The 22,784-nt window shown below is 46.9% G+C and overlaps 1 protein-coding gene across 1 annotated transcript in view; it reads left to right on the top strand.

The window, feature by feature from the left end:
- Positions 1-15,082, top strand: part of SNCG (synuclein gamma) — a 36,263-nt gene extending 21,181 nt beyond the window's left edge. The window contains exons 4-5 of the mRNA XM_019556353.1: positions 12,280-12,366; positions 14,622-15,082. Coding sequence (XP_019411898.1) covers positions 12,280-12,366; positions 14,622-14,642 — 108 coding nt within the window. The 3' untranslated portion in view covers positions 14,643-15,082. The remainder of the gene's footprint in view (positions 1-12,279; positions 12,367-14,621) is intronic.
- Positions 15,083-22,784: the final 7,702 nt, after the last annotated feature.

Here is a 22,784-nt window from a genome sequence, read left to right as displayed (position 1 = left end):
CTTGCCTCCAGTCTAGTTTCTGTCTTTACGGAGTACCTGAGGCTGACATGCCACACAGAAGCTGACCATGCCATTTGTGACACAAGTTCTGTAGGTTGGCCACTCCTGTGCTTGTAGATACTGTGCACCCTCAAATCCTATTGACTTCAGAGGGATTTCAGAAAGCTCATCTTATTGGGTCAATAATGAAAAGGACCATACAACTAACAGGAAATTCTAACTACTTAGGAGACATAGGATAGAGATTTTTGCCACTTTGTTCTCCAACAGACATTAACTCATTAACATCCAAAAAGACGTGTGCAAATCTAATCTTAAACAGGCCTTCTGAGAATTTAAGAATCTTCAGCAGGTACTGCTTGAAAATCCGTGTTTCTCCAAGGAGTTAAAAAGCAGCTCCTCTTATCTGATGTGACTAGATTAAAAGAATTTGACTCTACAATGTCACACCTACCACTCAAGTCACCATGAGAAAGCAGAAATTTTTTGTGCCTTCATTATTTTACTCATAGCAGACCTCTTTGCTATATGGTGTGGAGGCTAACACAATGAACTCTGTTCCATAAAACATTAAGTGCAAAACAAACACTAAACTTACTAGCCAAATAAGTGCCATGTATAAAAAACAAAGATTAAAATGGAAGAGACAAAGCCTGCACTAAAATGTAAACAGGCATTGCATTATTAATCCTGAGATACAGGGAAACACAAAGGCAATACCTCTCTTTTTGCACAGTGATTTAATTAGTTAATATGCTTCCTGGTGATGCATGAGAAAATAGATTACTTTACCAGTCAGAATGAAATTTAAATGATACTGACAGCACTGAAATGATTAATTTCAACATTTTTCTTGTATGTTGTTGGGCTAATCTACAAAGGGAAAGGGGAAGGGGAGCAAAACGTACAATCTCCACAACTTCCCTTGGGGAAATGCGTCAGAATGACATATCAAAAGTTGTATTAATGTTTATGGAAAGCATCCCCAATGCTGTAGAGTGCTCAACTTTCTCTAGGGGTGAGGGAGATCCTGGAGCAAGTCTTTGTAGCTTGACTTGGTTGGAGTTCGGCTGCCATAAAACCTAATATATATAAGACCAATAGAAAAATAGACAAGGCAATGTACAGATATAACATTTCAAGCATTTGGAAAGCCTCCTTTTATTTTGAGAGAGAATATTGTATAACAAAATAAGATATAAAAATAACGTATGTATACAAATGCACACAAATACACAAAAAGAAGGAAAAACAATATTAGAAGTTAAACTGAGGACTAAGAGTGGGGAGATCCCTGTTGTTTACTAAGGGTCTGCAAAATTTCACTGGATGTTTCATTTTGATGCTGTCTTGACTCATTTCAAGCTCGAAACAGCTAAATCAAAATGAAATGAAGGGCTTCAAAACAGCCTCAGAACAAAATGAGGGCAATTAAAAAATTTCAAAAGTTTTGAAACAGTTTTGATTTTCATAGCTGAAGCTGGGCTTGCCTGCAGGGAAACAGAAAGTAAGGAAAGGGAGGGGGAACAGGGTGGGGAAGACTGCTCTGACATTGATTGTGTAGCTGGCAAGTGACTGTGATCCATCCCTGAGGTCCTTTCCAATCCCAGTGATTTGGGGGAGGGATTGAAAAACAGCATAAAAAGCAGCATTGTTTGAACTGAGCTTCTTTCTGCCTTGGGGTCAGTTACTGCCAGAAGCTCAGCAGTGTCAGACAACAAAGGCTAGCATTCATTTCCTACTTGCTAGCATAGCAAGTGGGATTCAACAACACCTTTTACTTTCTTTTTATACCCTTTTATTTTATTATTATATTCATTGATTGATTCCTTTCAATTTATTCCTGCCCCAAAATGTTCTTTTAGTTTAGTCTACTTCCAGGCAACCCCTGGAACACGTACCAAGCATGGCACGCAAAGCCATTTTGCTTGGCATGCCACAGCTATACCTGGCTCCCAGTAGCTCCTGCTAGCAACTGAGTCCAGGCTGCTCCCAGCAAGCCTTGCAGCATCCCAGCTGCCTGGTGGGAGCAGCCCGGGCTCCTGGCTGACAGCAGCTCCCCAGAGCTGAAAGGCTTCAAACAGCTATGCCAGGCTCTGGGCTCCACACGGGCGTGTGCACCTGCGCATCGGAGCAGGCGGTGAGGGAGGGGCCTGAGGCAGCACAGCCCCGGCCTCTACCCCGCTCTTGGCACGGAGGTGATAGCAGGGTTCCAGAGCCCGGGGCAACTGTTTGTAGCCAGCCTGGGCTCTGGGCAGCTGCAGCAAACAGCGGGCAGGCTACAAACAGCTGCGCCTGCTTCACAGCTCCGGCATCAGCTCCATGCTGGTGGTGACTGCATGCGCACCTCGGGGCAGGCTACGCTGCCTTGCTGCCCGCCCCAAGGTGCCCGTGCACAGGTGCATGCACGGGTGCAGAGCTGATGCTGGAGCCTGGAGCACAGCACAGCTGTTTGGAGCCTCCTGGCTCTGGGGAGCTGCTGCCAGCCAGGAGCCTGGGATGCTCCCAGCAGGCAGCTAGGGTGCTGCAAGCCCTGCTGGGAGCATCCCAAGCTACAGCAGCTACCCAGAGGCTGGGTAGCTGCTGGCAGCCATAGAGCCCAGGCTGAGGGGCAGGGGCTTTGAGTGGGGGGCAAGGGGCAGTAGGGCTGAGGGGCAGGGGCTTTGGGTGTGGGGAACAGGGTGGCAGGGCTGGGGGTTAGGGGCTTTGAGTGATGGGCAAGGGGCACAAGCAGGGCATCCTGCCATGTACCCCTTGCCTTTATTTTGTTTTTCTGCCATGCCAGCACTCCGGCACCTTCTGAGCTGGAGCAACAGCCATAAGTTGACTGAGAGTAGATTCAGGCTAGATATCAGGAGGCACTACTTCACTGTCAGGGCAGCTAGGAGCTGGAACCAACTTCCAAGGGAAGTGGTGCTTGCCCCTGCCCTGGGGGTCTTTAAAAGGAGGCTAGACAGCCACTGAGCTGGGGTCATTTGACCCCAGCATCCTTTCCTGCCCATAGCAGAGGGTTGGACTAGATGATCTGCTTAGGTACCTTCTGACCCTACCAACTATGAAACTATGAGGTAGGCATTGTGGTGTTTTTCAGCACTCCAGCCAAAAAATGTGGCCTACCCCTGGTCTACTGTGATTCCTTTCAAATCTGTGCTTTCTCTCTCAGTGTGCATTTTATTCATTGTGCAGGGAAGCACAGAATAATTATATTGCATATTATAATATAGAATTTATATAAGAAGACATACATACATTTATATATTTTTATTTTATTTATTACATAAATACACACATACAAACACACATACATTACATAAATACATATACATACAATTATCTTATCTACATATATTACATACATCAGAAAGATAACATTACAGAAGAGACAGATTTTCCAGCACACCAAGGCAAAGACAAGACACTGTGAAACATACCATGAAGTGTGCTGGAAAGGCAGCTAGCAATACTTCAGGGAGGGACAGAACGGGGGGTAGAGGGAAAGCTGTAAATTCCACCCCCCCAAACTGAAACACAGCCTCTTTGCTACAACAAGCAGGCATGAGGTTTCCACTAGTTGTACAGGCAGCAAGGAGAGGGGAGCAGTTCCACTGCCTGTGCCTAAGTCTGCATCCCCTCCAAGAGCACCAGCCATAACCCCCTCCCACCACCACAATGACAACAAGCAGCAGCACCAGCATGACAGTCTCCTCTCCCCCCATTTCACTTCCCATGCTGAGCCTTCCAGTGCCAGAGAAGGAGCTGGAGCTGGAGCTGGAGCTGAGTGCCCTAGCAAGGGAAATTCAGGGGAAGGAGGGGAAATCATCTCAGTTTGTTGTCCACAACCCTTAAGTTTCCCCTAGAGCCAGGTCTCCTTCCCCAGAAGGACTTCAGAGGAGGCTGAGGTAGAGGGTGTGGAGGCAAGTGACTCAGCTGAGTCTGCTCCTCTTGTTGCTGTGCCTCTGCCTGCTGAGGAAGGGGAAACTACAGAATCCACACATGCACCCACACCCCAGAAGTGAGTAGGTAGTGTGGTCTGGGATTATTTTGAGCTGGCAGATGATCCCACATATGCTAGCTGCCTGCACTGCCAAGCCAAACCCAGCTGGGACAAGGGAACAAAACACATGAGCAAGCACCACAGGGATGCTGATGCATCTCCATAGGCAACACCCCCTTGCAAGTCCCCGCCTTGCTCCAAAGTCTCCATCCCCCAAAAGCAGAGGCAGGCCATCCTGGAACAGTGGGGGAAAGGCAGACAGAAAGAGGGGAGCATTGCAAAGGCGAGAGAAATCACCCAGACCATTGGGGAGATGCTTGCTGTGAATGGCCAGTCCTTCTCCTTTGTTGAGCAACAGGGTTCAGGTGGCTCATGGCACCTGTGGTCCCATCATACCAAGTGCCCACATGGACCACCTTCAGCAGGACGGTGGTGCCCTCCCTGTATGAGGCATGTAAGGAGTACTTGAGGGAGGAGCTGTGCAAGGCAGGTTCTCAGGTGGCCTTACACTTCACCTCGGACATCTAGAGCAGTGTAACCAATCAAGCCATTGGTGGGCTCTCCTTCAAGCCGAGGTAATGGATGAGTCCCACACGGCAACAGAGATCATGGGGGCCATGAACCACTTGCTTTAGGGGTGGCTCACTGGGCAGGGTGAGCTCACCTGCGGGTTCATGGTCACCAACAGTAAGGCCAATATGGTTAGGGTAGTCTGTGATGCCAACTTTGTTGGCGTCCGCTATGTGGCACACAAGTTGTACCTCATTGTCAGGGGACAATTGGATGGGGACAGGGCTTGTGGTGATGATGCCAGCACCACCAGCAAACTCATTTCCACATGCAGGAAGGTGGCAGGCTACTTCCACCAGACCATCAAGGGGGGCAAGATACTGCAGGACAAACAAGCAGAGCTAAATGTCCCACAGCACAAAATCATGCAGGATGTGGAGACTTGGTGGGACTCCACATATCTGATGCTCAAGAGGCTGGTGGAGCAACAGAAGGCCATCCATGAGATGGCTTTGCTTGGGGAGATTGGGATCAGCAGCCCCCTTAACAGAGCTGAGTGGAACGCCATCTCCCAGATCTTGGTGGTCTTCAAGCCCTTCCTTGATGTCACTGAGACTCTTAGGACTGGCAATGCCCTCCTTAGCCAGGTGATCCCTATAGTGAGGAAACTTCAGAGCCAAATGGAGAGCTTCCAGGGGATCAATGTTCCTGGCTGGGGCAAGCCGCTGTCACCAGATGTGCAGGCACTGGTGAGGTGGCTGAAGAAGGACATCAGGAAATGGCTTTGTCCCTTGCAGTCCAGTACAGTCCATGTACTGGCCGCTATGTGTGACCCGAGGGTGAAGGGGAGCGTATGCAGCAGCCAAAGCCTGAATCAGTGGATGGAGGTGCTGGTGAAGAGTCAGGGAGACAGAATGGAGAGGTGGGGGGGACATGGAAGAGGGGCATCCACTGTCCCATGCCAGCACGCCATCCACCAACCAGTCTCCTTCTCCACCACAGGCGCTGCCAATGTGGGCCAAGTATCTAATGGTACTGCATTATGCAAAAAACGGAGTTCTTCAATTACTTGACTTAGATTTTCTAAACTAAATGGGGAAAGGAGTGGTAGAAAGGTGGCATTTGTCCACCAATTCAACGTGGGGGTTGGTGGTAGCAAGCTGGGTGGTGGTGGTAGCAAACAACAAAAGCCTGGCAAACAACAGGGCATGGCTTCCACGGTGGGATCCAGAGGCACCAGACCCCAACATGAGGCAGGTAGCACTCAGGCCTGGTGGTAGCCTATTTCACTGAGTATGTAGAGCTGCTGCTGTGTGCCCCTTGGCCTACTGGGCAAGCCACAGCTAGATGTGGCCGGATCTGGCCACACAGTTTCCCAGGAACACCTGTCCTGTCCACCCACCAGTGTTCCAAGTGAGAGGGTATTCAGCATTCCTGGTGATGTAATAACGACCCACTGCACCCCCTTAAATCCTGGTTTGGTGGAGCAGATGGTGTTCCTGAAGGTGAACCTCCCACTGCTGGGGTTCCTCAATTTCCAGGTGCAGACAGAGTGAATGCCACCCTCCTCACTCCATCCACACCTATTTCCTTTTTCATTTTTTCTAAAAACATTTAATGCCCACTCTTAGAGCTGCAGAGGGCACTCACTACATCACCAGCCAGCAAGGGAAGAACATATCCCTGCTGAGCTCCCATGCTAGGATGAACTTGGAGGTATGGGATGGGGCTATGGGGAAGGACGAGACCCCAGGTCCTGGACATGACCACTAAAACTGCACTCTGCCAGGGTCGGGAGGCCTGGTGGGACTGCCGGTGGCACAGCCATACCAGGATATGCCAGGACTGAGGATCCCCCTGGTGAAAGACAGGTAGGAGGTGCCATAACCTCCAGCCACCATGCACACACGCATCTTTGACAGGCCTGAGGCTTGCTGGTTGTAGTGCAGTTGTGAGGCTCCAGTCCAGCTCAGCTTAGCTGCCTGGGATGCCAGCTTTTGGGTTGAAAAACCCTTTGTCAGGCTGAGGAAGCACTTGAAGTTAGTGTGTGTGCTGTTCCTGGATGTTAGGAATAGTAAAGAAGCCAGAGGCTGTCATGCAACGCAGGCAAGAAAGCCAGTCAGTGAAAATGGAAATGGAGGCATCAGGGAGTGAGGGACAGGCTGCAGTCGTGGGGGGGATCGGGGATGTAGCAGTGCAGGTAAAAGTGCACAGGTACCTCAGGAGTCTGATGTCTGGCAAGTTGTAGTGTGTCAGAATTCCAATGTCTATATTTGTGATGGCTGTAAGTGTTGTAGGGCTTCCTGCCACTGCCTTGAGGTCATCTGCTTATGGGAGGCAACAGGGTAGACCTTGGCTTTGGATCACCCAGTCTGCCAGGAAGTTTGTTTTATGTTTTTCTTACCTGCCATGACTTTGATGAAATATATTCCCAGGAGGCACTGCCTATGGTGATCCTGCCTGGTCTCAATCCCTGTTTCTTCTGTGGGGCTCCAAACCTCCCCTTTACCTCAGCCTAGCCTCTCTAGATGGTACTCACAAAATCCTTCTGCAGCCAGGTTGCAGTGCTGCTTGTTGTGGTATTGTTTGGCCCTCTACCCCAGAGTGACCTTTGGTCTTGATTAGGTACACCCTTCAAAAGAAAAGAAAAACAGGGAAAACCCCAGCTGCACTCAGCCTCCTTGTTGGGCTCAGTCCATGTCCCCTTTTACCCGGGATCAGGTTCTCCAAATCCCAACCACAATGATCAAGAAAATCCCTTAGTCCAGTCTTTGTTATGTGCCGGCCTACCCTGCACCCCTATGAACATTCACAGTCTCCCTGGGGTCTCCCCCACATGCAGGAAAGCTCTGCCTGTAACTGTAGTTTCCCTCAGGCTCCTCCTCCAGATCCTCTATTGAAACCCCACTCCAGAGATTATCACAGGCCTTGTGGATTCCCTCTCTCTGGATCCTCAGCTGTGGCTCTGCTCCACAGATTATCACCAGCCGGGTGTGTGCAGGCCTGCCTGTCTGGTGTTCAGGGCCACTCCCACAGCATTCCTCTGGCAAGTTCTGCAGCCTTTGTCTGCGAAGATGTTCAGCTGCTCCTCTCTCCCTGCGGCCTCCTCTGCCCCTCTCTGGGGGCTAGAAATACCTCTGGGCAGCCTCCCTCCTCCAATCCTGAGCAAGATGCTGCTCCAGAAGTGTGGTGGGTATTTTCCTTCCCTTCCAATCTCCAGCTGCAGCCGTGTCGGCCCTCCATGCTGTGAGTTTGTCTCACTCCTTCACAATATTGAATCCATGAGTTTCTGTACTTAGGAGGTTGATGAAGTGCAGTTCATAGGCTCATTTGTGAAAAGTGGTTTGTAAATTCCTGTTGATGATCAGGCCTGAGAGATTGGAGACAGGTGGTGTTCTGTTCTTGTCTTTGATAGATTTTTGGTGTGCGCTCATTCTGGTGCACAGCTGTTGCTTGGTGTCTCCACATATTTTCCACCAGGCCACCAGGTGTCCTGATGGAGATATGTATTGAATTGTGAAGCTATCTCTATACTAGAGATATTGTGGGCAGGTTTTGCAGGTCTTGTCATGGCATGGCATGGCCTGGATCCGTTTGGAGTGTTTTGGGCTGTACGAAGTTTGCTTCTGGTGATGAGGTTAGCGAAGTTTAGTGCTTGTTTGAATTTACAAACCACTTTTCACAGACGAGACTGTAGGCTGCACTTCATCAACCTGCTAGGTACAGAAACTCACGGACTCAATATAGACATTGGAATTCGGACACGCTACAACCTGCCAGATATCTGACTCCACAGGTACCTGTACATTTTTACCTCCTATATCCATCTTCCCTCCATCCAAGCCTGTCCCTCGCCCCCTGATGCGATGCCTCCATTTCCATTTTCACTGACTGGCTTTCTTGCCTGCATTGCATGCCAGCCTCTGGCTTCTTCACTATTCCTTCCATCCAGGAGATGGAACTGCAGATGCTTCCTCAGTGTGACAAAGGGTTTTTCAACCTGAAAGCTTGCTAAGATATATTTGTCTAACTATTCAGTTGGTCTGCTAAAAGATACCAGATTAGATTGACCCAAAGGACCTTCTCTGCCAGTGCCATGTCCTTAGACCAACATCCCTAGCACCTGTCCCCAGTCAGCTGACCAGAAGGACACAGAGCCCTGGACACATCTAAGCCCCAGGGCTGGGGCTGGCAGGGAGAGTTCTCTGGCAGCTGGTGGAGAAGCTCCTTCAGGAAAGGCAAGAAAGGCTCTGTGAGAGTCTGGCTGCCTGAGATGCTGCTAATGCTACTGTGCTGCTTACTTATTACCTGTTGTTATTTAAAGTGGTGGACCGGCCTGAGGTTGTAGGGGAGGAGGAGACCTCATTGGGGCACGCTACCATGTCATGTAGAGGCCCCAGTGCCAGTGACAGCGCACCTTAACACACACACAAAATCACACATCACGAGTTTTGCTTGTCAGCAGCTTGAGGAGCAGTTCCCCAGAAACCTGTGCACCTATCTCCTTGAAATTTGGCAGGCTTTGTGGCCTCAGCAGGGGCTACCATCCCTGCTGTCTTCATCAAAATCTGCCCCAAAATGACAAAGTTATGGACAGTTTTATGCTTCCCCATTATAGCCTATGGGTGAAATGGCAAAACAGTGAAACGGTTTCAACAAAACGAAATGGAACAGTGCTTTGAAACAAAACAAAACTCAAAATGAATCACTATCCCATCAAAACGGTGAAATGGAAGTCAATGAAACGGTGCTGTTTCGCACAGCCCTGTTGTTTATAGGTGTGCCAGAGATTTGCTATATGACTTGTACAAGTCTGTGTACAACCATTTCCCCCACTTCCTATCTCAAAATGGACAGAAATTTAACTCAGAATGCATCGGGATAATCGGGCACAGGTTACTGTTTAAGTACTATCTCACAGGCAATTTAAAACTTTTTTCCTTAAGTTTTGCTTATTATTTTGATACGAAGTGCTAAACAAACACTGAATAATTGATCTTTGGAACACCCTAGCCAGTAAGACTACATTATCCCTGTTTAAAACCTGGCCCCACTGGAAGACATGACAGAACTGTGAACTTCAGTAAAAACAAGATTTTATCCAAACTTTCTTGGCAAGTATCGCAATAAGACATTGGTATGGCCAGGATTGACAGCCACTCTTCAGGTTGGATTTGGATGTGTAGATTAGTCCATTTACCCTAGAAATAACTGGAATTTTATTTTTCTATCAATCAGTAACCCTAACTTTAACTCTACTGACACTTTCTTCGTCCTGGAATTGTGATAGTTCCTGACACACCAGTTTAGAAAATTGGTCAAGAAACGTGTTTCCTGCCCTTTCTAAAACTGGACTGATGAGTCGCATTCATTAATTTTTAGTACAGTCACAGATAGAAGCATATAAACAAAGGTAAACAGCACACCATACAAGGGATTTGTAAACCAAGCCATCACACTCAGTCACTGATTCCAAAGAATAACCCAAAGTAAGAATCTCATATTCCATGTCTTATTTATAAAGTTGATAAAACCCAACAGCTCTCTCCTGTGTCTTGTGTAAGGACAAGAAAGTTTTCTGACTGCAGAAATCTCAACCTTACTACTTGTTTACAGTCTCATAAGCAGCCTTCCCTGTCTGTAAGTCTGTCTGTCTGAGATGGGATTAACTCTTAGTAGGTCCCTGAGCCAATGCTTCCCACCCCATACATCATCCTTGATTCTGCTAACTCAGTGTAAGAAGCATCAACAGACTGCAGACCGGCAGCCTCTTTCCACTGGATTGGCTCCAAAGTGCAGTTTGATCCCATCCCCCACCCCTGGCAACTAAACAGCAAACATCTTTTGAGTTGGGGGGGGTCACTAACTCATGGCGCTTTCTGTGAATGGCAGTCCTGCTTAGATTGAGGAGGATCCATAACAATGCAGATTCCTTGATCATGAATTTAAAACCCACTGTATTTTTAGATTTCTCAGATGCCTTCAATTTAGCACTGGGTTTATCATCAGGACTCTTTTGAGCTTTTTTTCACTTTAACAACAATAGCAATAAGCTTGTATCCTGGATGAGATTCCCAGGGCATTTGTTGTTTGCTACCACCACCACACAGCTTGCTATCACCAACACCCAAGTTGAGTAATTTGGTCAGAGCAATGCCACCTTTCTAACATTCCTTCCTCCATTTTAGTTTAGAGAATCTAAGAGAAGTAATAAAACTCCATTTTTGCACAATGCAGTATCATTAGATCATCAAGCTTGTTCAGCAAGCATGGATCAGTCTGATAATAGCAGTAATACTTCCAGCCAATAATGCCAGGCAGATTATGAGCAGAAGACACAGACGTACTGTTTTCTCCAATTATTCTCATATCATCTTTTCTTCCCTAATTTGATATGAAAGACAATCTCAGCAATAATTTTCTTCTGCCCTTCTGGTGAGAACAATGTTACTCAGATAGGAAACAAAGTAAGTGTTTGCATAGAAAGCACTGAAACAGAACATATTGAATAAGATTTTCATACAGTACCAGCTCCAAAAGGTTGCTTTGTGCAGCCCAGGCCATTCCATACTTTATCAGCATAAAACAACATGGAAAGCATTTGTAGATAGACTAGTAGTTACCCTTCATGCACCTTGCAATGTGATGCATTAGAAAAGGAACATCAGGAATTTGTAAGGTTTAAGAGGAACTTCCCTAATATTCTATGAAGTCTTACAAAAAACTAGAACTCTTGGTTCCAAAATATCATTTTGGAACCAAGAGTTCTAGTTTTTTGGTATGTGTTTTTGTCTCAGACCAACACAGCTACCAAGTACACTCCTGAACTATGAAGTCTTGGTTATTTTAATAGCCAGTTCTCTCCACATACAAATGTTTGCCCCTACAAATATGCACACATAGTCAAAAAGGTGGGTGGATCATTCCCCCTCACATAAGAGATTTAACTTTAGTTTCTTGGACATCTCATGCAAAATTGATGCAAGGGCCCTGAGGAAGGCTAGGTTGGGACCCTATACAACATGTTCATCAAGGGCAAATGAATCACAGGTTACTAGTGTATACAGTGACAGATGTAGCAATTTGCTTCCAACAGAAAGATAAGGATCATATAACTACACATGTTCATCCAGCCATGAGTAATGTTTTCCCCCTTACCTCATAATTTCTAACTTTTTATACATGCTATGGCACATTTAAAATGGATTCTGACAGTAGGGTAAGAAATGATAATGTTTATACCTTCACTAAATAAAGAGTTGCTTATGATATGAATTTCTTCATATGAAGCCACTTGTATAATTTGAAAGTTCTTAACATGATCTTTCTCTTGAAAGGAGAGATTAGTATAAGACAGAAAAATATGGGAAGTCTATATGAATCTCTTTCAGGGAAAAATAAAATCAATTTTGTCATCCTCAATTGCTTACATATAAACTTCCATTTTGGTGCAGGTGTTTTTTTCACTTTAAATTAAATAATATGAGAATAGAAAAAATAAAGTTTATGTGTAAGAGAAAGGGAGTTCATTACTCACTCTTTGAAAACTTCCATCTCAAATCCTTTCCCAAGTCCACTGTCTAATAGACAGAGTTCTTACACTTAACGGTAGGATATACAGAAAATAATCAGAGCAGTATAAGTTACACATCAAACCTGATATTTTCTTTCCATGTGGAATCCTGGATTTCATTTCATAGGCTATTTGAATAGGCTGTTTAAAATTAAGAGGATGATTCTCCAATAAGGATCTATGTATTTTATACAACCTGCAGGAGGATTTGGCTCAGCCACAGCAGCCTGAACAACCAGCTGCTGCAGAAGAAGAGGCCCCAGCAGAAGCTAAGGAGGCAAATGGAAAGGTAAAGTGCTGATGTTATCCAGCCAACTCTAGAATCCTTCCATGGTTTCTGAGTATCTGCTGTTTTTTATGTTCTGATGATCTGTTTTCCATTTTTTTTCTATACACAAGCGATTGTTGATCCTCTCTGCTCAGCAGTGTGATCTACTTTCTTATGTGTTGATTTTAGTGGATTTTTTGCCATTTGCTTCATTAGGAGCATGTCTACATGTACCCATGACTGTGCAGTTGGTACTATGTAGTCATTTTAGTACTTGCTTTAACACAGGTTGTCTCCAGCCCTATGTCACTGTAGCCATGAGCTATGGCAGCGTAGCTCATTGCTACAGCGATGTAGCGGCAGTATCACAGTTAGTGCTCACCAATGCTGTCGCCATAGCAATGAACTACATCACTGTAGCTCATCGCTACGGTGATGTAGCACCTCATGTAGACACGCCCTAGGATTCAGATTTGTTTATATATATTTATACTATATATGTGTGTGTGTATATGCACACACATGCGCTATTACTTATCAATTGCTATTTTTTTTAATTGAGCACACTTTTATGTATATAACAGTTCATGTTCTCACATAGTTTTCACTGTCTACTGAAGAGGTGTAGCATCCTCAAGCACCCATCTCTTACCCTTCTCTCTGCTTAAGTTTTTACTTGCAGATATAGGAGCAGCAGAAATCAGCAAGCTGGGTGGTATAAGACATTCTGTGAATTATGTCTAGACTGGGAAGTTCTCTAGAATGGCAGTGGATTTTGCTGCTACCAGCAAATGGGTGAAGCATTCACCCCATTTTTTTGCTGCTGAAGACCATATTTAGAGGGCAAAACAAAACGCTGAATTTGGCAGCAAAAAATGGGGGCAGCAAAAACTGCTACTCTACATAACTACAATTACTAGGGCTGTGCAAAGCTTTGGTCCCTGATTCGATTCGGCAGAGATTCGGCCTGATTCAGTGGCTGAATCTCTGAATCTGAATAAAATCAGAGGACACTGTAATCTCTCCAAATTGAATCAGAAAGCCTCAGAGATTCTTACATAGAGACAGCTTTAAATGTTTTTTCTACATACCTCTAGGTACCAGGTGGCTCATGAATGCTGTGATGCTGGGGCAGATGGAGAGTCCCACAGAAGCATGTGGGGCTCCCCAACTCGCTTGGCAGCAGACCTGGAATTGGATCAGAAGCACTTACAGTTCACTTCAGGGTCTGCTGGACAGCACAATGGGCCCCCCCCCGCACCACCCTGGGTTGGTGACTGGTGCCTCCCAGGTCTGGAGGGGGCACCCGGGGTTCTCCCATAGCCAATGGCTGAGCCGGGGGAGCATGGGGGGATCCCCATGCACTTCCCAGTAGACCCAGAAGTGGACCAGAAGTAGTTCTGGTCCACTTGCAGGTTCACCACCAAGCACATGGGGGCCCCCCCTCCATACTCCTGTGAGATGCTCCATCCCAGCATCACAGCATTCACAAGCCATGCTGGTACCTTGAGGTATGTAGAAAGACCTTGTAAAGCTGTGTCTATGTCCGAATTGCTGATTCTCTGAATCAGCATCGAATCTTTAGATTTGGATTCGGCTGAATCGAATCAGGGACAGTGTTTTGAATCAATGATTCACCCCATGTTACACTGCTGGTCTAATGAAATAACTTTCCTCTATCTGTCTGAGCCATAATTTAGAAGAGGGAATACATATTAGACTTTTCTATACTAAAAACAAATACAGAATAAAATAAACTAGCTTTAAAACACCAGGACACATTTTTAAATTCTTAAGGGCAATTTCAGCAGAAGCCGGCAGGAAACTTCAACTGCCTGGTGCAGAAATTTAGACAGGATAATAAAATAAGTATGCCTTTTAGTTCTCATGCAAGCAGCAGAATAAAATGGTTTTGAACTACATGTACCTCTAGGTTGTGAAGTCTCCTGAAAAATATATCAGTGCATCTCAAATCTTACCTTCCAGTTCCAGTTTTTATCCCCCATATCCATCTCAATGGTGTGATACACTACCCCCACACCCTAGCCTTGGGCTTCTCTGAAACTAATTTTCACCAGGTACTTGAGCTAGAATGGAAAAATATATGATTCTTAAGGCAAAAAGGTAGTTCCTTAACTGCCTGCATCACAGGCCCAACCCCTCAACTGGAATATTTATGTATTTTTTATGTGGTGATCACCCCTGGGAATCTGGCCTTCCAATTACATAAATTCTGTTGAACAGATTAATCATTTTCTTGTCTTGCTTCTTCACAGGGTGAAAACGAAGGTAATTAAATAACTTCAGGACTTCTAGTATGAAAGTGAGAATTTCAGGATTATACGTGGAAATGGTTGCAGACACCATTGCAGGAAAATCACCCTGCCCATAGGCTACTTACATTCAACACTATAGTCTTTCATTTGCCTCGCAAACATTTATTTTATATATATATATATACACATACACACACACACATACATATATTTATATGTCAAACTCTTGATTGTATGTAAAGGGCAACTGTTTACTATGGTCTCTCTCTCTCATCACCTTCTTTGTAGCTTCCTTACCTTCCCACCATAAATCTTTCGTCTGATTTGTTAGTAGAGAGTATATTGTGCTTGGAATCACTGGTCAACAACTCATGTGAATCTGCATCAGAATTGGAATTCCTAGGTATGATGGAAATAATTTTGGTTTTTTTAATTACAAAATAAAAATGTGCTTGAACTAATTTTCACTTTGTTTTCTCTATTTCTTTACAAATGCTGTTTTAAGCATCTAATAATCCCAAATTGAAATTTCAAGGTCCAAAACATATACAGGAGTGCACACTTGGCATTCTAAGGAGAATAATCCAGTCACCTGCTTCACAGGGCTACAGTAAAATGTGGAGAGAAAGTTTAAAGTTCTTAAAACTTCCTGGAAATGGGCAGGGTTAAGAGCCTGGAATTAAGGGGAAAAGCCACCCTGAAATGAGAAAGGAACAAAGGTGTTGACAGTCTCAAGGATACATGAACAGTGCATACCCCCTGTTTCTGGGGGGGGACACGGTGGTGGTGGGGGCACGGCGGCAGTGGTGAGAGCACAACCCTGCAGATACTGTCAGTGCTGTTGGTGATAGGGGGTGGGGGTGTTGAGTGCCAACCAAGGGTCAGCGACCACCCACAGCTGCCACTGGCAGCAAGATGCTGAGTACACAAGATACTACAGCATTTTAATTAGAGTGGCTCTTGGGAGCAGCTCTAATTAAAACGCCCCTCTCACCCCACTTCAAAGGACATGTATAGGCACCCAAATTTTTACTTTAAATTTTCCCAAGATACCTACAAGACTACTTCTGCACATGCCAGAAACACCTCAGTCTTCAGAGCTGAACAGAAGCACCTGTCTTACCATTTCAGGATCCAGAAACTAGGTCTTTCTGTACCCAGGTCTCTTCAGGGACTTGATCCAGCAGGTCTTCACAGAGCATATCTAACATATACCACCGAGATCAGGTACCTCTCAAAAGCAGTGGCAGCTGCCATTTCTTTTAAAATACAGGTACTCCTTACTTAAAGTCATCCCGGTTAACGTTGTTTCATTATTACATCTCTGACCTATTAGAGAATATGCTCCTTTAAAGTTGCTCAATTTTCAGTTATAATGTTGTTTGGCCACCAACTGCTAGTAACTACTGTGACATAATTGAATTTGCTTAACATCATTTCACTTAAAGTCACATTTTTCAAGAACAGAACTAGGACATTAAGCAAGGAGTAACTGTATTGCCAAAGGAAGAGTTGCTCCTCCTTTTATATAGTAGCTTAGTGATTAGAGCATTTAATCATGAAGTAAGAGACCACTTTGATTTTGATTCCCTTCTCTGCCTGAAACCCTCAGCTCCCATTTCTTAGTGAGTTAAGAATGCTCTAACCTCAAGACAAGAGTGTTATTACTCCAATACACCTGCTGAAGCTGTTCCTATGTGCAGAAAGATATATACCGTGAAACCTGTCTAAGACGGAACTGCACAGGACTGAGAAAAAGATCTGTTTTAAACAGTAATACATTTGACAGGTGAAGAAGAAATATAAATGGGAATTTTGGTACTGGGAGTTAAATATGTAGGGGGTTGCTGAAGAGGGGAAATCTTACCTCTGCTGCTGCCATTCGTGACAGTGATTATGGCTACCACATTAACTCTACCCTATTCAACACAAAAGCAGAAGTAAGACCAAGTAGATCACTGAGCTGACAGGATGGTAGTCTCTCTCTCTCTCTCTCTCTCTCAAACACACACATACTATAATTACTTGCTATGATCTATAGGATGATTCTACAAATGGACCCTAAATTTCCTTTCCACTTCCTCATTAGTTTCCAGTTTATACAGAATTCATGTACATAATTCTCATGCTGGGACTATAGAAATTTTGTGACTTAAGCAAGTTTCCAGTTTTTCCAGGTTTCGTCTCAAACAGGTTTTACTGTATTAAAGATTTAGTAGGCTACATAGAAAGGGAAAAACATCAAGCATGTGTCTAAAACTTAGTGATTAGGGTATTAATATGGAAGAGGAGTCCTGGGCTGCACTGTGGGCATGTCCACACATGCAGGCATGTGCGCTTGAAGCAGCTCAGATAGGAGTGGCACAAATTTATGCAGGAGATTTTTGCCTCAGCGCATTTCTAGAACTGTTTTTTGTTTCACCATCCAACTGTTATCTTGCATCCACTGCTCTCTCACCTTATTTAGGTCCCTTTAACTTTGGACTTAAATAAATTTACTTATTCAAATAAGAAAGAGATGGGGAAGAACCAACAATCTGCATCACAGAAGCATTTCTCCTGCCCCTTTTAGCTTATTATTCCTTGTGGATCTTGGTCTGTCTTAGATTGTAACCTGCTCAGAACAAAGGACTATATGTAGTCAGAGGGGACCAGCAGGCATTGGGGGAGTCCCTGTTCCTCCGAGCACTACTAGGAGCGACTAGAAATAACGGTCACAAGCTGGCAGAGGGTAGATTCAGACTAGACATCAGGAGGTGCTACTTTAAGGTCAGGGTGGCTAGGATCTGGAACCAGTTTCCAAGAGAAGTGGTGCTGACTCCTATTCTGGGGGTCTTTAAGAGGAGGCTAGATGAACACTTTGCTGAGGTCGTTTGAACCCAGTACTCTTTCCTGCCATGGCAGGGGGTCAGACTTGATGATCTGCTCAGGTCCCTTCCAACCCTACTAACTATGAAACTATGTGTCTGCACATGCACTTTGGTGTGGGACAAATTGTACTACCTGGAAGCAAACTGACCCTGCCCAGCCCCTCCTGGAACTTCAGCCAGGGGGAGCTAGAACCTAGAGCCCAGCAGTATAAAAACCTGCCCTGGCGAGCAGCTCAGGAGCGTCTAAGGGAGAAGCCTCTGGGTGGAAGTTGGCCATGCCCCTTCCTATCCCAGGCTGTTGCTGCTGCAACCTTGGTCTCAAGCTTCTGGACAGAATATGGCCAAGCTTCCTGCCTCTGGTTACTGCTTACTGCTGGCTTGTTTTCAGAGCTTTTGGGGATAAGTTGGCCACACCCCTTTCTGCCCTGGGATGCTGCTGCTGTTGCTGTCCCCACCTCCATGGGGGGTGGTCTTCTCCTGCATGCCACTGCCCCCTGTCCAGCACTCAACCACAGGCACAGGGTGAAATACCAACTACCCAATCAGGAGAAACTGCACTTTGAGACATGGGTGCAGGCCCTAGTTTGGTTATTGAGGACTCCTAAGATCATGGCGGCCTCCCGCTTTCATAACAAGGGGGTCTTTGTCCTTGCCTCAGAGGCCGGTGCACAAAAGGCGGTGGAGAGGGGGCTCATGGTAGAGGGCAAGTACCCCCTTGAGCCCCTAGAACAGCTGGGGACCAGGGTGGTCCTCAGCTCCAAACCCTAGGGAGAGTTATCCTTTCACTGAGGTGCCAAGACCCTGGCCTCCACCACGTACCCTCCTTCTGTCACCAAATTATGATCGAGCTGACAGTGGGAGTGCAGCTGGAGGTTGAGGGGTGCCTTCCTTGCGATTCCTTTTCAGGGGGCTCGGGTGACAGGTTTCTATATGCTGGGGGACCTGCAAAGCTTCCAGTGCCACACCCCGGGGCACTTGCATCATGAGTGCCCCATGGGTCAGGCGGGGAGGGCATCTGCAGGTCCCACTGGCAAGAGCACCCCTCCCCACTCAGGGCCCCCCTAGCACCCCAGCCACAACTAACATCCCCCCCATGATCTCAGGGGACCCTGGCCCCCAACCAAGTTTGGTGGAGTCCCAGGGAGGGGGGCAGCAGCCGGGGGAAGAGGGAGAGCAGGATCCCCCCATCCCCAACCATGTCCCCACTGTAACTGCCCCAACCCTCACCTTCTTCTACTGGAGCCTGTCTACCTGAGGACCACCCCATGGCAGAGTGGGTGCAGGTCCCCTCCAAGTGCAAAGCCAAGAGAAAGGCCTGGGCATAGCTGGAGCCCTCTGACATAGAGGACCGCACCCCCCCTCACCCTCCCAAGACCATCACATTGGGAGGAGATGTTCAGCTTCTGGGTGCCTCCCCAACTGTGCCCGACACCCCACCCCCAGGGAAGATTAAATGGGTTATCCCAGTAGAAGAGGCTTCAGAGCTGCTGGACACTCCTGAACAGGATCCCATGCAGGAAGCCCCTTACTCCTCTGGTCAGGGCCTATCCCCTGAGACCATGAGTGCTGAGGCTGAGGCCAACCCAATGGAAGCTCCATCAGTGGAGACCTCCCACTCCAATGATCTATGGGAGATGGGAGTCCTGGGGCTCACCCTGGTGAGTTCTGTGGTGGGAAGTCCCCTCTCCCAGGGCCCCAAGACAAACACTGATGCCACCCCACTGCCTGATGGGTCTCCTTCTCCCAGTCAAACCCCACTACTAGCCCACCCAATGACCCCACACGAGAAGGGGTCAGGAGGGAGCACCCAGACCAACAGTTGGGGACCCCATTCAGACCTCCCAGGGTTCCAGCTCTGCCGTGCCATCTTGTGCCACTCTGACCCTTACCCCTGCTTCCATCCCAAGGAGCTGCAGAGCTCTCCCAATCCCAGCCAGAGTCTGGGGTCTTAGTGGACCGAGGGGTTCAGACAATACCTAAGGAGCCTGCTGAACCCCAAGACAAGGAGGAGGACACCCAAGAACCAGCTCTGTGAAGCCTGCAGGCCTCTCAGTCTCAGGGGTGAGCTACTTGCATTTCTTGACTATGAGTATACCCAGGGGTCCACCAACAAGGTACAGCTCACCTTGGACTGCTGGGAAGATTTTGACAGCATCCTTGCCACTGCGAGGGCACTGGTGGGGGAAGGCAAGAGGCCCAAAAGCTGCAATGCTGGGATCTATAGGCAGGCCCGCAGTTTCATAGATGCCCTCTGTACTTAGAGAAGGGTGCTGCATTAGCTGGTGGGCCCCACACCAGGTGTTGAGATGAGCAAAGACCCTACTGAACCATCTACTCCACACCCCCCAGCCCTGAGATCATTTAAGATCATGACTCTCAATATCCACAGCTGCAGGAAGGGCCTCCAGGGATGCCGTGGGGAGCAGGGGGGTACCCCTGTGGCATTCTTACAGGAGACCAGAATGACTCTGTCCAATGAACCTAATTGGTGGCTGAAGTGGGGAGGCGGGGTCTTTTTTAGTCACCTCTCAGCCACCTCTTGCATGTGACCACCCTGTTCTCCCCAGGCCTGCAGCTGGAGGTACTCCAGGACTTTGACGTGGTGCTGGGCTGCCTGCTGCACCTCCAGGTCCAAGTGCAGGTATAAAACAGTGAAAGTCCATGCATGCTCCATATTACTAGAGGTGAGAAGTTTCTAGAGGGCTTGAACTCTCAACCTTGACAAAGTCATGACTTATTTTTAAGGTCTGGGCATGCACAGTGTATAATGATAATGCAACTGTTTATCAATGTTGATATGTTAATCAATAAGGCAGTTATGATAATGTTGCTTGTATTGAGTTGAAATGGTTTGAATTGATTGGTCCTTTCAAATATTGCCCAGGTTTTGATTTGATTGGGTATTGTGAAAAGGGCCACTGGTTGAGTGACAGGTGGTGTAATTAGAAGGCTATAAATCCTGTCCAGAGCAGCCAGCAGGGGTTCGGGCTTGGGCTTGCTGGGCAATTCTAACTCTGGGCTCTCGGGGCATGGGAGTTTGTCAAGTAAAGGTTCTTTGCTGTGCCCTGGTCATTGGGGTAAAGTATCAGCCCTTTCCCCATTTGAGATGCTGAGTACCTAAGCAAGGAAAAGCTAGAAATCCTCAAGGACTGTTAGAGGGTTTCTCCTGCTGACTAGGTCCAGGGTGTTTTAGCTGCCATCTGTGGTTTCTGGGTTGTCTATGAAGTTCCATAGCAGTTAATTGGGTAGTGACCAAAGTTCATTGTAATGTGTAGTTGTTTGGTTGTGGGACATGGGACATTGGGTTTGGGATGTGCATTGGGTTATTGTCCCATCAGTTGTATTTTATTGTGTTGCGGTTTGGATGTTACGGGAGTATTGGGTCGGGTAGTTGTTGCATGGGTTTTGTTGTGTAATACAACTTATATTGCTCAACCTACCTGTGTTGTTGTGCGTAGCTACTCTTTTAACTCTAAGTGGGGTTGGCAATGGATCAATACTCAGGGAAATTAACTTACTTTAATGCCCCGAACCTGACTACCTGTGGGTCATAGAGGATTAACGAACCTCTGTTTTAATGGGTTAATTGGCATTGCCATGGACAGTCCTTCACAGGGGCTGCTCCTGAACCTTCTGAACACATATGGCCCTGAGAGAGACCCGGAGTTGGCAGATTTTTTCTGCCAGGTGGCCACTTACATCGGCACCCTCAACCCTCATGAGTGCCTTGTCCTTGCTGGGTACTTTAATATCACTCTAGATGTGCAAGATCAGGCAGGCAGGGAGCAGAACCAGGCTGCCATGGGCATCCTCAGGGAGATTCTGACAGACTACTCCCTAGTGGACATCTGACGTGCCTATCACCCTGCTGGCCCCCCTGCCTTCACCTATGAGAGGGTGGGGGAGTGTCCATTCCTGATGAACATTAAGGTGTAATTGATGTCAGTCTCACCTCAATTTAAGTAGTCAATTAGTCTTAGATAGTTGTCATCTTCTCCGTAAGGTTTTCCTTTTCTTTTTTTTGTACTAAGACAGTCGTTGCTCTTCAACCGGTTGGCTGAAAACTGCCAGGACCTTTCTTGATGGAATATTCCACACACTCACACTCTCATCTGCTACAACTTACTGATAAGGGAGAAAAGAAGAAATGTGTGTAGATTCTTGCACAATTGGTCCTTATGTCCACCTTAGTATAGCGAGGGCTCCACCAATCCCCATTCCCTCTCCCGTTCTACCGGGTGTTAACTTATAGTCCATATAATCTGCCAGAGTCTGTCAGAGTCCTTCCTATGCCTCTAGCTCAAGTAAGGCACAACTAACTTAGTCCTGGTTAGCTTCTACCGGGGCTTTAGAAAAAAAAATGAACTGTCTCAAGTTTAAACAACCTCCCAGCTTAGGTGCAGATTGTTTTCTCCATCTGAGGGAAGAGGGGAAGAATCCTCCTTGATGCAAAGTATCAGGTCAACTTATCTCTGTCCTTCTATTCACATCTTTATGGTACCCCTTCTCAGTCCTTCTCACCTGGCTGTGGCTGCTATGCTGAGGTTTCAGGTTACCTGAAAGCTGCTTTGTCTTGGCTTCTTCCCTATCAGCTTTTTCACTAGAGTTGACTCCCTAAAGAGCCTTGTTTTGGCCTCTTGAATGCTTTCAGCTGTTCCCACTGTCACTTTGTTGGGTCAGGAATTTCCGGTTCTGGTGGTTCCTCCCTTGTCTGCTCTGAGTCTTTCTTTATGACGAAGCCCACGTTCCTTCCTCCTCCCCTTTGGAAACACCAAGAGAAGAAGGATCCCTGCATGGCTCTATGTAGCTTTGGTGATGGGATGGCTTCCCCCTTGGCTTGGAGATGGTAAGACATTGGGAAGGTGCACATCTGGCTTTTTTGCCACAACTACACTCAGGGGCACACCCGGCAGAGGGAGGTGGTCCAGGAGCAGCTCAAGCTGGAAGTGCGGGAGCCAGAGAGGTGCCTGGCCACTGACCCAACCAACCTGGTTTGCCTGTGCAGCTAGGTCCTGATGTTCTGCCTTCAGGCTCTGCAGTGACTGCTATACAGTGTTGGTAGCCACACGGCATGGGGCCACCTGGGGTGCACCTTCCTCTGCCATTTCCAGGGGCTCTGATACAACTGCCAACTCCTCGGTCTGTGGGGCTTCTCCCTGCAGGACCTGCAAGGGCTGCCAGACTTCTACCAGGACTTCCTCCAGGCCTGGAGGCTGGTATCTGCCTCCAGGTCCCCCGCAACATTCATCCAGGGTCCCGACCTGTTCATTAAGCCCCTCCTCTGGAAACCCCA

The sequence above is a fragment of the Crocodylus porosus genome, unplaced genomic scaffold (assembly GCF_001723895.1).
Source record: "Crocodylus porosus isolate Cpor-Errol unplaced genomic scaffold, CroPor_comp1, whole genome shotgun sequence".
Classification (NCBI taxonomy): Eukaryota; Metazoa; Chordata; order Crocodylia; family Crocodylidae; genus Crocodylus; species Crocodylus porosus.
The sequence above is the reverse complement of the archived record's forward strand: the minus strand, read 5'-3'. Positions and strand labels throughout refer to the sequence as shown.